This window comes from Podarcis erhardii (assembly GCF_964252035.2).
Source record: "Podarcis erhardii genome assembly, chromosome: 1".
NCBI lineage: Eukaryota > Metazoa > Chordata > Lepidosauria > Squamata > Lacertidae > Podarcis > Podarcis erhardii.
The window spans coordinates 128,556,194-128,572,792 of record NC_138497.1 but is presented as its reverse complement, the minus strand read 5'-3'; the positions used below and the strand labels follow the sequence as shown (position 1 = coordinate 128,572,792).

General features: G+C 40.3%; 1 protein-coding gene across 2 annotated transcripts in view; it reads left to right on the top strand.

Moving 5' to 3' along the window:
• Positions 1–15,325, top strand: part of HYCC2 (hyccin PI4KA lipid kinase complex subunit 2) — a 46,042-nt gene extending 30,717 nt beyond the window's left edge. The window contains exons 9-14 of one of the 2 annotated variants that reach the window (XM_081879900.1): positions 422–517; positions 1,780–1,896; positions 2,859–2,946; positions 6,266–6,425; positions 7,700–7,867; positions 13,086–15,325. In XM_081879900.1, coding sequence (XP_081736026.1) covers positions 422–517; positions 1,780–1,896; positions 2,859–2,946; positions 6,266–6,425; positions 7,700–7,867; positions 13,086–13,684 — 1,228 coding nt within the window. In that variant the 3' untranslated portion in view covers positions 13,685–15,325. The remainder of the gene's footprint in view (positions 1–421; positions 518–1,779; positions 1,897–2,858; positions 2,947–6,265; positions 6,426–7,699; positions 7,868–13,085) is intronic. The other variant, XM_081879901.1, reaches the window with a different exon arrangement.
• Positions 15,326–16,599: the final 1,274 nt, after the last annotated feature.

Sequence of the window (16,599 nt, the reverse complement as noted above, 5' to 3'; positions counted from 1 at the left end):
GCTAATGGGGCCTCCCGCTGCCGCTGCGCCACCAGCGCACGATTTCCATTCTCATCCTGGGGCAAAGTACACAACCCGGAGCAACTACTTCCGGGTTAGGAGAGTTTGTAACCCGGAACATTTGTAACTCGAAGTACCACTGTATCATCTGTGGCTTCTAGTTTTACTTTGGGTGCTCTGTGTAAAGGAACTGAAGAATCTGGTTGCCTCTCTTAGCTTAACATTTTTGCTGTATGAGAACCGATTATTCTATTGAGCTTTTTAAGCCTTGCAACACTTCTATGCCAAACCCCAAAAGAATGAAGCCAAAGAGGTGTACTCTCAGCTAATATTCTCCTGTTAGAGAGTTCTGTTAATGGGTCTATTTTTTAAGAGGTGAGACTGCCGTTTTTAGTCTCATGTTCATCTTTTCTGTGTTTAGGTTTGAGGTGCTGAGTTTTCTTATGCTGTGTTACAACTCTGCAATCGTCTATATGCCTGCCTCTTCCTATCAGTCACTTTGCAGGATGGGTTCCAGGTGAGAATCATACACTTGACATCGTTGAGAAAAATGTTTTCTCCCAGGTTTTTTTTTAAAAAAAACAGTTATGCAAAGAAAGAAAAGGTTCAAGTCTCACATGTTATTACCATTACATTTGACTTAAAATTTAAAGACCTAGATCTGTTTCTTACAGGATTAGCAATCTGTGACCCTATTGTGTGTGTGATAACTTAAGGTGGTGTATTCTTTTTTTATGGGAGGCTTGGAAATGGGATGAGATCACATTTTTTTCTAAACATTCTTTGAGAACCCTGTTTTTACTAGGTATTCAAAAGTAGATTTTGGAGCATCCCGGTTTCCCTCCATCAGTTCCCAGGCTCTGAGCCTTCTTCCCTTGGGGGTTCCCCAGCTGGTTCCTCCCACTATCATTACACTGCATCCAACCAATCCATGACTGTTAGATATGTCTGAAGGGCTGCATTTGTCCCCTAAGGGTATAGCATATATGAAACAAGTTGCTACTTTAAGAAATGTATGGGTTAGAGAAATGATGTCATTGGCACCCACTATCCCTCTTAGGATCCTTTTAGTGAGAAAGGGACACCCATGCTGCATAAAGGATCCTCATAGGAGAGCATGGATTTGGATTCCATGGTCTCCCATCAGATCCCTTTAGGTTCCATTTCTGTTAAAATTGATCATTTTGATTGATACAAGGTCTTGGATTTGACGGGATGACAAATTTCCTGTGCTGGGCCTACCCATAGTTAGCTGTTACATGTGTGTTAGCCACAGTTAGAGCAGTGCCTCCAGATGTTGGACTCCAGTTCCCATTTCCCTTTATTGGTCATGCTGGCTAGGGCTGATGGGTGCAGGGGTCCAAAAACATCTGGCGCGTCATAGATTTCCCCACCCTTGACTTAGAGCAATAAAGTAAGAATGTCAATTAGAAGGGGATTGGCAATTTCCTTGTTGCTCATTCAGGTGTTTCCCAGGAACAGAAACTGGGTTGACCTTGTGTTATGATTAGAGAGGTCTTTTTCTGATCTCTAGCTTCCCAAGTGTCATTATGTATTACATTTTCTTGATTTATTCCCATAAAAAAAATCTTCCCCAGCGATAGGGAGGAAATGAAGGATTCCACCCATCACCCTTCCATTTTAGTCAAGTAGCTTTTTTGGTGGTGGGGAGAGCTAGAACTAGAATTGATTACAATATGTAATTGACAGTATGAAAACTTGTTTACTCAAAATGTTCGTTAGATCAGGATTTCATAAATGCTCTTAATGTTTTGCCAGACTCTGTGTGAGTGGGTTTCCACGGCAACATGAGAAATGCTGGAAGGAAGATTGTGGCCGAGTGGTACTGGATCCTGACTTCATGGTGCAGCTGCTCACTGGTGTCTATTATGCTGTGTAAGTATTCAAAGTCTGGACAAGGAAGAGCTCTCTGTTTTTAGCTGGATCAGAATATATTTACCTTTTTCCTGTCACCTAGCTGCTGAGGCACTGAGTACTCCTTTATTACCTATTTTTTCCTTAAGCTTGGCCATTTTAGTTAGTTAGCATCTTGTAAATACCTTATCAGCCTAGCACAGCAATCATATGCATGTCTACTCAGAAGACAGACCCATAGTATTCAAATAGATTTACTTTCAGGTAAGTGTGCATAGGATTGCTATCAGCTTTAGACCCTGAGGTTTAGCACTTCTGGCTTGCTTTAGATGCATTGTGGCAGTATAACTTTTAAAAAGTTGTGTTTTTTTAAACCACTTTGCTTAATTGTATATGTAAAAACTATTGAAAGGAGATGTGTTTGCCTAAATACCCTCCGTTACTGTACAGTGGTACCTTGGGTTACATACGCTTCAGGTTACAGACTCTGCTAACCCAGAAATAGTGCTTCAGGTTAAGAACTTTGCTTCAAGATGAGAACAGAAATCGTGCTCCGGCAGCAGTGGGAGGCCCCATTAGCTAAAGTGGTGCTTCAGGTTAAGAACAGTTTCAGGTTAAGAACGAACCTCCGGAACGAATTAAGTACTTAACCCGAGGTACCACTGTACTTAATACACAGGTTTCCATTGCTCTTTATGAAGTGATATAAGTTAGATTATTTTCAACATTTGTTTTAAAGGTATTTTTAACTATAGGAAACTTCGACTTTGTTAGAAGTGCTAATGACGCTCTCCTGATTGGGGGAAGTGCAGGTAGAATGAATTTGTCAATAATATGTATAGTTTTTAATAAGCTAGCTGCTGGAGTAAATTAATTACAGCAACACAAAAAGAGGGCTGTATTTGGAAGGTAAGTGATAGGTGGAAAAGCTCACATTCAGAAAAAATAATGAATCATCTTGTTTCCTTTTTATCCATATGTAGTTATAATGGACAGTGGGAAGTTGGCCAAGAAGCACTAGATGACATAATTTACAGAGCCCAGCTTGAACTTTTTTCTCAGCCACTGTTGGTAAGGAAAAAGTAACTGCAATCCATTGATATCATTAATATGTGTTTACATATGTGTGACATGCTCAAACCCTTTCAGACCTAGCTTAATCTCTTTTCTAGTGGTCTGTGTGGTAGGGACACGGGTGGTGCTGTGGTCTAAAGCACTGAGCCTCTTGGGCTTGCCAATCGGAAGGTCAGTGGTTTGCATCCGCGTGACAGGGTGAGCTCCTGTTGTTTTGTCCCACCTTCTGCCAACCTAGCAGTTTGAAAGCATACCAGTGCAAGTAGATAAATAGGTACCACTGTGGCAGGAAGGTAAATGTCGTTTGTGTGCACTTTAGCACTCGTCATGGTGTCCTGTTGTGCCAGAAGCGGTTTAGTTATGCTGGCCACATGACCCGGAAAGCTGTCTATGGACAAATACCAGCTCCCTTGGCCTGAAAAGCGAAATGAGCGCCATACCCCATAGATACCTTTGACTGGACTTAACCGTCCAGGGATCCTTTACCTTACCTTACTTGTAGTGGTCTCATGATAAACAGTGGTGCTTTGGGGTTCTGACTGTGCCATGGAGCTGTATGTACAGTGGTGCCCCGCAAGACGAATGCCTCGCAAGACGAAAAACTCGCTAGACGAAAGAGTTTTCTGTCTTTTGAGGTGCTTCGCAAGACGAATTTCCCTATGGGCTTGCTTCGCAAGACGAAAATGTCTTGCGAGTCTTGTGAGTTTTTTCCCTCCCCCCCCCCTTTTCTAAGCCGCTAATAGCCGCTAATAGCCGCTAATAGCGCTAAGCCGCTAATAGGGGTGCTTCGCAAGACGAAAAAACTGCAAGATGAAGAGACTCGCGGAACGAATTAATTTCATCTTGCGAGGCACCACTGTATTAAGCCTTCCCAAGCAGGGCTGAGAACCGAAGAGTTGCTCGGCTTCATGTACGGCGGCATTCAGCAAAATGCTAGTTGACTGGGGGAAGAGTGGAAGTGGATCAGTGACTGGTGTTCTCCCAGCATGCTTGACCAAAGAACTCCTTTGTGAATCATGCAAATGTGCACTTTGGCTATGCCATGGTGGGGAGGAATAGCAACCTCTTTTGGCCTGAGGAGTGGCCAACCCTCTGGTGGCAGCATGCCATGCGCAAATGTACATGCATTATGCACACAGGAACATAGTCTCCCCTTCTCAGCTGATCTGGAGGTTAGAATCCCCTCCCTGCTCATCAAGTGATCAGTCTGATAACCATCTCCACTCAGATTCTGAGCTAGATGTTTAAATATCTCCGTTCACCCCAACGTTGTTTTCCTTCACATTTCTGTTTCTTTTTTTCCTGCTGGTAGAGTCTTGGGGGCCATAAAAAAATAAAAATCTTCTGGTGACAGATCAAGCCCCCCGGCCAGGCAGAGGTTAACCACCCTGTATTATGTCTCGTTGTCACATCACACGTTTGTGATGGGCAGAACCATGATCTTGTATCATGAGGTTCATATGAGGGAGACCTAGAATGAATGTTCTTGCACACACATTGTGTTTGTATTTCGAGCCTATGTCTTAGTAAAATGAAATAAAGCCCAATGCTTTCACGTTGCCATTTTGTGAGTGTCTCCCCACCGTCTCCATTTTGTAATTCAACGTTCCCGAAATCTGTTCATTCCAACCCAAGAGATTTGTGCCAGTGGGTTTCTTGTACAGCCATAGTACAGATAGTATTTTCCCACTTCTCCTATCTCTCATGTTTTCAAAATGAGTTTGCCGTGCAGCATAAGGGGCTGCTATTTAAGGAAAACAAAACTAAAACAATTGTGGATCTGTAGTTAATTTGATGACTCCTTGACCTCCCCAACCTAGTCCCTGCCATGTCCTGTTAGACTATAACTCCCAACATCCTTGAGCATTGGCCATGCAGAATAGGAATCATGGGAGTTATAGTCCAAAGCACCTGCAAAGGCTGGAGAAGGCTGTTCTAGTCGGTTAACAGTATATTAACTTGTGTTGGTAGTAGCTGAAAAAATAGCTCTCTAAAAGATTAGATATTGGAATGGTAAGCAACAGTTTATATCTTTCGTGAGTCCACCTTGTCTTGTTTTCTCCTTTTGATTTAATCTCTGCTTCAGTTCCCAATCATGCTATAAAGTTCTATTTTCCCCCTCCTGGTTTTTATATATGTGACTCTGTATATTAATTGATTGGACTAAGGAATGGTCTCTCTGCGTATACCCTTTGGCAGATGACATATGAATATTGAACGATAAAAACTGCTGAAGTACTTGGCCTCAACTAGACATAAATAAAAATAAAATTGATAATGAAACAAGAGATCTGCACCTTTGTCTGTGAATGTAGAAAAAGAACGTAACAACAGCAACAATTTCTTTATATACTACCCATCTGACTGGGTTGCCCCAGCCACTCTGGGCAGCTTCTGACAAATTAAAACACAATAAGACACCCAACATTAAAAACTCCCCTATACAGGGCTGCCTTCAGATAGATGACATTCACAGAGATTGGCCCATGGGGCAACAGATTTGAGCCAGGGCTGTTAGTTGCTGATTTCTGTAAAGATTAGAGGCAGAGAGCCAGTTCAGGATGTACTTCCTAAAAGGTAACGTAATAATATTGAAGTCTGATACTCATGCAGCAGTCTAAAAACTAACTCAAATAAATGTGCGTGTGTGTTTTATAGCATTTAAGTACTAGCCATTTTGCAGCAGAGTACTGTGGGTTCATTTATAGGCAGAAAAGAAATGCAATTTTCATCTTTTGAATAGATTTGATTACATAGCTCATTTGATGAAACGTTATTGGCTGGAACATTTAATTGCATGCTTCTGAACACCATAATGCCTCTTACCTGGTGAATTATTGGAACCATGATTTCATTTAGGGGATGACGAAATGCACTACTAGATTGAAAATTCAACTGAAAAATTTAACCTACTGCTGGCCTGTTTCTGAGACCAGCTATGCTATAAAACTTGTAGGTGGATTTATATGTGAATTCAGCTTTTGTTTCTGACTAAACAATGAGCCCAACAGAAAAGTAACTCAATTGATTTGTCTCATTTAATAATAATACTACTACTAATAATAGGAGTAATGCCATCCTCATTTCAAACACTTGTCAGTTTTCTCCTAAACTACTTTATTACGGAATTTTCTTTTCTTTTAGAACTGTCTTCCTTCTCTGGTTTTCTCTTACTTAAGAAATAGATTTGAGTGTCCTGGGATTGCAGTTAAATTTATGTAATGCTCCTGGCTCCTTTTCCAGTTTGTTCTGTTTTTTGGGGGTGTTAATCCACTTGTTAAGAGCAGATTTGTACAGCGTTTTACTGTTGCCATAGGTTGCAAATGCTATGAAGAATTCGTTGCCCTTTGATGCTCCTGATGCATCGCAAGGAGGACAGAAGGTGTTGAAGGTGGAGGTTACTCCAACTGTGCCGAGGATTTCTCGGACTGCCATTACAACAGCTTCAATCCGCCGACATCGCTGGAGAAGAGAAGGTAATTCTTTCCGGTGTTAAGCTATTAATGTAGCATAGCATTCTTCACCTCCATTGCTACAAACTGGTCTCTGAGCGTGAATGTTAACATTGGTTTCTGCAATATAGATAGTTGTGATCAATTTCTGTCCACTGCATGTGTAAACATATAATCATGATATCCTGTAAGGAGGTCAGTATCCTTATTTTATGTTCTGGGGAACCTAGAAGGGTTTAAGTGATTTAAGTGGTATCCTATGGTACAGTTTGTTTGTTTTTGCAGGGCTAGAACATAATGAAGTTCTGACATCCTTTTCCATATTTTGTTAGTTGGATCATATCTCTAAAACAGTCTTAAAACTTAAACTTAAAACTTAAAACTGTGGCTTGAAAATATGCTCATTTGCAGTTTGTAGTATGCAGCCACATAGTATCTCTGAAAATTTGGAATTTTGAATGTTTCACATTCCAGGAGTGCAATTTTGGAATGTAAAAAACTTTGAAAAAGGGGAAGCAATGTCAAAATAATAATAGAGCTTGGAGTGAGAGGATTCATAACTATAAAACTAATATGGTTTTCATTGACAAAATTTATGACTGGCATTTGAGAAATACTAAGAAGCTTAGATAGAACTTTCACCAAGTTTACATAATATGTACTGTCCCCAGAACTATATTTTCAGGCCCTAAATTTGAAAAAAACAAAACAAAAACATTATTGGTGAATGTCAGTTTGTTTGTTGAGCCAATTTTGGACTTTTCTCATTATTCTTAATGATGAGCAGCTTTCTAATTAAGACTGGTTCTAAAACAAACATAAAGTTGATATTTAAAAAATATCTATTATAATTACTTTTCATGCAGGCAGGGCATTATGTTTATTTTAGAATTGTGTTTATTTTCAAATTACATTATTTTAATGCTTTTATTGCTACATATATTAGAGTAGAAAAGCATAATAGGCAAACTTTAAAAATGGAATTCTTCTCTCCATTAAGCTTCCTTCTGCTGATAACTCTGGTGTTTCTTTCTATTCTGGTTTCCTGACCGTAAAACCAGTATTACCATTTCGCAAATCCTTGGTCATGTGTGTCCTTAGCATTGATATGTTGTATGCTGATATCTTTGTCTACAGCACGTCTATTTATATGGTGTCCAGCTGCTCTCTGCCTGGTAAAGTGCAGATAGCATTATTGTTGTGTTCCATGTCTATGCAAAACCTTCGTTTCCCTGCCTGGGGTGGAATGTTTAGGGAAAGAGTAGAAAAGCACTAAAATATTATATGTTGAATCCCAGATGGCTTTGACTTCTCAAGCGATGCTGACTTGAGCATTCCCGGATCTCCGATCCTACACGGCTCCACAGACCTAGGGATCAAACGCAAGCAAGAGGGGGACGTGCTGGTGCTCAGGACCCCTGAGCATGGCTCACCGGAGCCCAACCTGGCAGCAGCCACAACAGAGGGTAGGACAGAGATGAGGCAGAAGTCAGTAAGGCAGTTGCTGGAGGAGGATCCTTGCTCCTTATCCCAAGCAGAAATCCTTTTCATTCTGGAGTGTGTTTCCACTATCCCAAGGTGTATTCTCTTCCGCTTCTAACACACATATCCCTTTTATGCTTAGCACCAGGTTTGGAACTAACTTTTCCAGTACTATGCAACTCAAGCCTCTTTGTGACACTTAGCTTGGCATGGCTAAAATAAGGCAAAGCGCCACACACGATAACTTTGGGATTGCTTGGAAACACCCTGTTACTGAGCATGTTAACTCAATAATAATAATAATAATAATAATCAGAATAATCAGAATAATCAGAATAAGTGAATGCACCAAGTAAACAGGCCAAAATCATTTTGTAAATCTGGAATCCATTTAGGGTATGCAATTTTTATTTTACCCCGATTTCAGTTAAGAAAATATTTAATTAAAGAAATTTCTAAAGGTTTTTTTTTCCTTGTCAAGCATCTTTTGCATAACACTTCACTTGCTGTGTTTCCAATTTGCTTGATTGTTTTAATCTTCTGGTCATGAGAACTGTGCGAGTGACCAGCTATGTCCTAAAGTTGAATTAAATTCTAGTTATGAGATTGTGTCTCATACCAGGTTGTCCTGGTAGGTGCAGCCTAATCTTTGTGAAAAATATAGCCTAATACAGTGGTATCCTTCAGGCCATTAGTGCCTTTTTATTTAGACAAGATATTATCTTGTTCTCTTGAAGGAAGAGGTTCTCTTTTTATGTAGTCGATATGATCAGTCTACAGTCCCTTTGGTCCTGATGGAGGGATGCTTAATTTGCTGTACAGTTATATGAATATATTTTGCTATTCCTCAGGTTATCTGAACCTGTTTGTGTGAAGACCCCTTTCTATATTTGGTGCAGCCTTTTTTGGCATGGCTGATGACTCAAGTCATATCTTTTGTGACGTTGTACTTGCAGGCTATGCACTGCACATGTGTTGCAGTTGCCGTGAGGAAGGTTAACATTCAGAATATTTCTAGAGTTAATGTTTTGTTGCATCAAATGTAAAGGAGAGGCAAGCCTTAGGCATCAGTAGAAAATTATAGAAGTGTTAAGCAATTTTAGAATTAGCTCGTGGTGCAGAATGAGTTTGAGCATGCTCAGTAAATAAGAGCCTCAACCTTTCTCCATTTGTCCCAACTAGTCTGTTTTTTGTTGTACTAACTAAAACATTGCATGTGCATGGCCAGAAGGATGCTGAGAAATCCTCACATGCTGAGTATCTTCTTTTGAAAAATGGTTGCTAAGTATGTGGCACTCACATTTTTAAAAACACGTCTTATTTTTAAAGATCTTCAGTGTTGTACCATGTGACTTTTTATTTGGAGTGTGCATCACCCTATCACGGTTAATGGCAAATGGAGGGAAGAATATGGGAGCATGGCTCCAAGCAGAGAAAACTTGAGGTTGACTTTTTGTTCAGGCTGAGCAAAGCTGTTTTTGCAGTGATGTTCTGGGGTGAAAAGTGTGATGCAGGTTTGGGCTTTGGTAAAAAATAAATAAATCCTGTTTGTAATGTGAGTTTTCATCTTTGTGGTTTTTACTGGTGATGTTGGTCTTGCAAAAAATACAAATAGTAAATACTGTTTCTTGGCTATGCTAATTTCTAATATTCCACATTTTTAATTACGAAGAATGGAAGACTTGGGTTTCTGTGAAATAAAGCTATGTCAGTTTTCATATACAGTGGTACCTTGGTTTTCAAACGTCTCCATTGACGAATATTTCGGTTTTCAAACGCCGTAAACCCAGAAGCAAATGTTTCGGTTTTCGAATGTGCCTCGGAAGTTGACTATGCCATGCATCTTCTGCTGAGTACAAGATCCTGAGGCCTAGCTGTCGGCTATTGAGTTTCTGGTTTTTGAATGTTTCAGAACTCAAACAATCTTCTGGAACAGATTACGTTTGAAAACCGAGGTAGCCCTGTACTGCAAGTTAACAAGAAGTGGAATAGTAATGTCTGTATGGAAAGGTGTGATATTGACAGCAGGTTTTGGTTAGTGGTTTGTGGCCATTGGACAAAAAAGCCAGAAGGTGATAGTGTGGAGAGTCAGAAATAAAAATATTTCAGTATGACAAAAACTGGCCCACGCTACATTCTTCTGATTTCTTGTTTTATCGTTGTGACAAACATTTTGCTGCCTATCTAGGCTTTGTTAAATAACTTTTGTTTTTCATTTTCTGTGGGAGAAGAAAGCTGTGCATTTCCCTTGGCTTCCATGTTTTGATTGAGGCCAGAAAGGAAGTAGGAGGGTGGATATTGAATAGTAACTTAGTTAAGCAAATTGCTCAGAAACCTCACTGGAGTGTCTGGGTTCTGGCTTGAAAGGTACTACCCTGCATGTTGTCTTGTCTGTTTTTCACTCTTGAGCACTGCTGAGCTGCTTGGGCCTCTGCATGGTGGTAGCCTCCCAAAAGCTGCCACCGAGCCTCTCTTGACTCTTTTCTCCCAGCGGAATGGATACCATGGTCTTAATTCCTCAATTATTGTTGCAGGTCTGCCATCTTGCAGGTTCAAACCATTTAATTTTGAGTACGTTGCAAAATTATCACGAGACTTCAGTTGCACTTATGGAGAACTTTGGCCATGTAGTTCTGGAGCTTCTCCATGCAACTTTCACAATATCCATTAGAATAAGAAAGGCTTGAGAGAGGTGGTGTTGGTGGCAGCTGCTGCTGTTCAACCAAATGCACTGTCATCTGGCTTTGCATGATGATCTCAAAGAATGTAAATGTTGCATCTGATAAAGGGGTGCTTTTGTTTTCAGGGTGTTCTGTTCTAGGTATGTATTAAATGGCTTTTGTATTTATATGTGTAAATAATACCATGTGCACTCGTTTTCTTTAAATGTCCTCTTTGATATATGGGAAGCATTGTATGGAAATGTGCGACAGGCTGCTTTCTAATTTTGTTGTGTTTCGCAGGGCAATGTTATGTTAATATTTATAAAGACAAGCTGAATAAATTCTGCTTAGAAAAGAACAGAAAATACCCCTTCAGTGTGTATAATGTTGTGTGTTCCTTGACAGTTGAATATAATACTAGATTTAAAAATCTGCCAATATGGTAATCTTACCGAGGAGAAGAGATGAAAGACAGGATATATTAGGAACCACTTGATAAAACTGAGGAGTGTTGCATAATTATGAAAATTGAGTTAGGGCAGTGATTTCCAGTTAGTGGGTTAGAAGCTACAACATCAGCTACAGAAGGATACTACAGTATGGATGATGCAGGAATGCTCCCAAAGGTGGCAATTCTTCTTATCACCCACCTAGATGGAGATGAGGCTGGAGATGCTTCCATGTGGCGTTAATTCCACACTTATAGCACTGACAGTTGAAAACTGCTCACCATGTGGATTGCCTCAAATGGAGGTTTCATGCCAGTGTTGCATGTTTTCAGCAGTTAGTGTTGGCACAACAGGCAAATCATGTAGCGAGTCAAGTTGCTTTGAAAAGGTATGAGCCCTGTGTTTAACAGTAGCCCCATAAAAGTATTTACAATGGCACTTTCATAGAAACGACAATATAGTGAGATTCTACCTTAAGTCACGCACATCTGGAACTATAATATTGCTTTCAGGAAGAATGAATACAGGGGATAAACTGGCCAGTCAGCATCTAATCCGTGTCATTTTGCTTTTGTTTCCTAAATCTTTTCCAATTTCCTGTTTCCTATATATATATATATTTTAAAAACCCTCACTAAAATTCACAAAAGCAAAACACATAGCATGCATTCTTATATTAATGGCACCAAAACATTCCTTCAACACATACCGTATTTTTCGCTCTATAACACGCACCCGACCATAACACGCACATAGTTTTTAGAGGAGGAAAATCCGTAGGCATGCCACCCATAGGCATACTCTCCATAACACGCACAGACATTTCCCCTTAATTTCTAGGAGGAAAAAAGTGAGTGTTATGGTGCAAAAAATACGATAAGTCCTATAAGGACAGTAATCTCTTTTCACGTACAGTGTCTGTACGGTATTTCAGTATGCCCTCCCAGTCCTGGTGGCATTTGCTGCCTCATCTTCAGTGGGGTTGCTGTGGGTCCTGGCAGGAGCCAGGTTTACTAGTTGTTTGGAACAGCTGTTACCTTGAAAATGTTCAAGGCAGCTCTTGGACCACCTCATAAGAACTGATTGTACCAGGAACATGGCTAAAAAATTCAGAACTGAGTGCATAGGTTTGTTCTGACTCCCACGATGGTCTAGGAGGTGTGGATCTGTTCAGTTCAGTCTTGACGTATGGAGCCAGTGACTCCCTCTATCATATCTAATGAATGAATTTATAACTAGCTGAGAGAGAGAGAGAGAGAGAGAGAGAGAGAGAGAGAAGCAGATATTGCCAGGCTGCACTGGGTATCTCAAAGTGTTGGTACCTGTCCAAGCTGATTATGTACCTTCATCTTCACAGTCCATTTTTAGATGCTTATGTGTTGGAAGTAGCACTACAGTGTCATTGATATAAAAAACAATTCTAAGATCAGGAATATTACATGAAGGACTTTGATAACTTGGGTAAAAGTGCTCTATTGTATTGGTAGTAGCTTTTAAGGGCCTAACTAGGTGTGCTGGTAAATGTGTGATTGTATTTCTTGTGTCTATTTTGTCCTTCTAAGAAACTCCCTTCCCACTGAAAGCTGATGCTTTCTCTGGTGATTTTCATCGTGACTATGGCGAAGGGAAGGATTAAACTCCCCTCTTCCTGTGTGCCTTGGTCTGAATCTCAGTTGGCCCCATCACAACTGTTGTTTAGAAGGGAAAATAAACATGTTAAATGCAATTATGCCCACTGAATGTCTAGTTTGGCCATAACCATTGAAAATTTAAGTAGGATGCAGAGTATTATCAATGGAACATAATTTGTTGGAAATTGTAGCCACCCAGAACAATTCTAATAACGTTTACTCAGAAGTAATCCCTCTGAGTAAGTGTGTTTCAAGACTTCAGCCTTGTATGGATCTTCTGGGCTTTGACAGAAAAATTACATATTGTGTTTTCAATCCTAACCATGTTTATTAGGAGAGTTAAGTCACAGAATAAAACACAAATTTGTGAAGAAATGTTCTAGGTGCAGTCATAGAAATGTTGTAAAATTTGTACCATGATGTTTTTGTTTCTTAATCTGATTTCTTTTGGGTTTTTAGATGGCGAGGGTGTCAATGGAAGAGAAGAATCTGTGAATCTTAATGATGCTGATGAAGGATTTTCATCTGGGGCGTCCCTGAGCAGCCAGCCAGTTGGAGCCAAACTTTCATCCACATCTCAAAGGGGCAGCTTAAGGAAAGGAGTGAGTGGGCGTTCAGCCAAGGATAAGGAGATTTCCACACCTACCAAATCCACGGAGAGCCCTCGAGAATCTGCCCGTAAGCAGTACCTGAACCAGTCTATTGACCTCAGTACAGATGCAATTGAAATGACTCCTACAAAGAAACACTTGAGCCTGCCTGCTGGGCAGGTGGTGCCAAAAGCCAATAGCGTGAGCCTGATTCGGACTGCTAGTGCTTCTTCCAGTAAATCATTTGACTATGTGAATGGCAGTCAAGGGGGTTCAGGAGTTGGTATTGGCGGTGAGGGTGTTACTAACTTAGCAGCTGGCAACACCAATCGGTTTTCGACCATTAGTCTACAGGAGGACCGCTTAGGCCAAGCTGGAAATGGCAAAGATGTCATCTCGCCAGGAGCTCCTCTGACCAAGCAGTCCCGATCCCCAAGTTTCAATATGCAACTCATATCCCAGGTTTAACTTCGTTGTCCTTCCTCCACTTTCCCCTTTTACCCAATTCCTCGTTGAGCAACAACAGCAACCATCATCCTATAGTGTGAAAATCCTGGCTTTTGTGATCTTGTTCAATTCATTTTAGATGTCATACTATATTTTGTACTGAAACAGCAATAAAACCTCACGTTCCAATCTCCCCCGCCCTTGCCCTCCCTAAATGTTGTTGTGAAGCAAGTATAAGATGTACTTTATGCCTTTTCCATGCCTTCCTTTCTCCTTGGGTGATGTGCAATCCATTGTAGGCTGATCAGTCCCATTTCAACACTGTGAGTTTTGAGAAGATCGGAGGAAATGGTGAATGTGATCCCTATGAAAATGAAGCTTTGGCTTTTTTTGAGAAATAGAAACGGGTTAGCTTTCTCAATCTACAGTTCTGCAAAGACTACTGGACTGTGACTTTTTGTCTCTTAGAACCAGGAGTGCCTCAGAGATTCTAATAGGACTTTGGACCTCTGAGTTAGTGCAATCAATTCCAAGGGAGGGAAACGCTGCCTTTGCTCCTGGTGGCTGTCTGAATGCACTTTGTCATGAAAACGAGAGCAGTCCTCCCTCTCTACCATCCTCTATTCTTCCTCCCCAAACACTTCACGTTCAGCAATTGAGACATGCACGTTTTCCAAGTTGTTGCCTCCTCCGAAAGAGTGGGCTGTAAGTAGACAGTGTGGGTTACAATGCACTTTTAATGGCGTTGTAGCCATATTTCATGTTACATGTCTTCCCCGTCCAGGACACAGGGTTGATTTGCCTATATGCCAGGACTTCCTGAAAGATGAATTGTGTTCAAAATAAGTAAGAAGTAGAAAAGGAGCACACAGGCTTACCCAGAAATTGCTATTCAACACTGCTCCTTTTAAAAGAAGCTATTTTTGTAAGTTGATATTCTTTGAAATGAACAAGAAACTGCAGATGAAGAGAGGCCGCTTGCTGTGGTGTGACTAAATTTAGTCACAGAATAGACTCGGATATGTGCGGTAAATACAGAATGTTCTCCAGAAAGATATGCCAGGAACAGAGCCAATGGCTGCAGGAAACATAGGTGACTGAATCCTCTTAAAACCTTTGCCCAAACAGTGGCGTTTTTGGCAGTCCTATCTCCCAGAAGGGTAACAACTCACTGCCTATATTTTGATTAATCTATTGCAGTTGTGACTATTTCATCTAGCTAATGTAAGGGGTGAGGTGGAATCCTCTTCCCTCTAATAATCTGGGAACTCGTACAATTGAAACTAATTTTGAATGCATGTGACTGGTGTGTGGGCAATATTTGGCGTTTACGCTGTAGATCACTGCTTTAAATTGCATTTCTTATTCTAAAGAAAAGTATTCATCATGTTTTGGACAGTCTTGTGTATACATCAACAGCAAAAGGGGGAATTTTGCCCCTTTATCCCTTGTACATTGATCTGGAAATGTGCAGGTTATTAATCTAAGAAAAAGCTGTTAAGTTCTGTCTCCCAACTCTGGCATTTTGGGTTCATTACATTGGAGAGGAAGGTTGGGAGGAGTAGAAACAATAGGTTATTTTTAGAGAGAATAAAGACTATGATATTTAGAACTACAAAGTGCCATTACTCTGCTAAATAATAATGAAAACAATTTTTTAAATATAATTGACAACTTCCAGTTCTGCTGCTCTCTTGCTTCCCGGACTCATAACTTTAAAATTCCACTTTTTCAAAAGGACCTAGCCTACCTAATAGCAATGTTGTTTTGTACAATTGCTGTAAGAGTTATAGCAGTTCTGTAAAGGGTTCTTACTGAAGCTAAACTAATGTGGAACCATTACATACTAAGGGATGGATCTAGAGAAAGTTATTTACACTTAGTTCCCATTCAAAGCAGTGGGACTTTTAATGACAAAGTTATTACCTTGATTTCCATGAGACCTGAGTTCAACTAAATTAGTTTGAATCCAATCCCGTATAATTGAAACTCAGGAAGGTTCACTTGTGATTAAATGCAACTAATAAATATCCAAAGTAATAACTAAGCAGTGTGTAAGGTGTCGGCTAGACTTCTTTTGGCTCTGAAGTCAGTACAGTACTTCAGAAAGTGCTTATGTTCCATAGACTGGTGAAAGGGGCCTGATCACACCTCTTAATTTTCTAGCATACTGGTGGGATCCACTCTCAATTATTGTTCTATAGAAACACTTCCTTTTTAAAAAATAGCAGAAACTATAGCCAGGTCCCCAAAGGCTGCATGACTAGTTCCTTAGGCTTTGGGTTTGGTAAACAACAACTCACCATGTTTGAAATGGAGGGAGCTTTTAAAAGAAAATTGTGGATCATGGCCATGGTGGGGATAGCTCTGGTTGCAATTAAACTGGAAATTTAAAAATAAAAACCACTGGGTATGACCAAGCTCATAGGCACATCTTGAGTACCTTTTTAGGATCCCACTCTATGTAGTCTACACAAATGAAGCCAAAAAAGGGAATCTTAGTCAAAAGAGAGGAAATTTATATTATTGTAAAGCAGGGCTGGGGGACGTGAGCTTTTTCAGCTGCTTTTGACTATTTTTCCCATCGTCCCTGATCATTGGTTATGTTGGCTGAGGCTGATGGGAACTGGAGTTCTGAAAAGCATCCTGTCCCCTTCCCTTGGCTGACGTGTGCTGAGGACCAAATCGGTTGTTTGTACTTTTTCTTTCTGAAAGACACGGAAGTGAGATGTTCAAACGAGTTTTGAAAGAACGTGCCAGCCTATTCTGATTTGTAATGGCATGTACACAAAGTGCAGAAATGCGTATTATGCATCCCAATGGGTGGTAGTCCTGCTATCAAGTTTGAATGTGTTTAACAATAAGTCTTTATTGCTTATTAAAATGAAAACCAAAAGATGTTGTGTATCTTCAGCACATTAAAATTACAAAAAAAT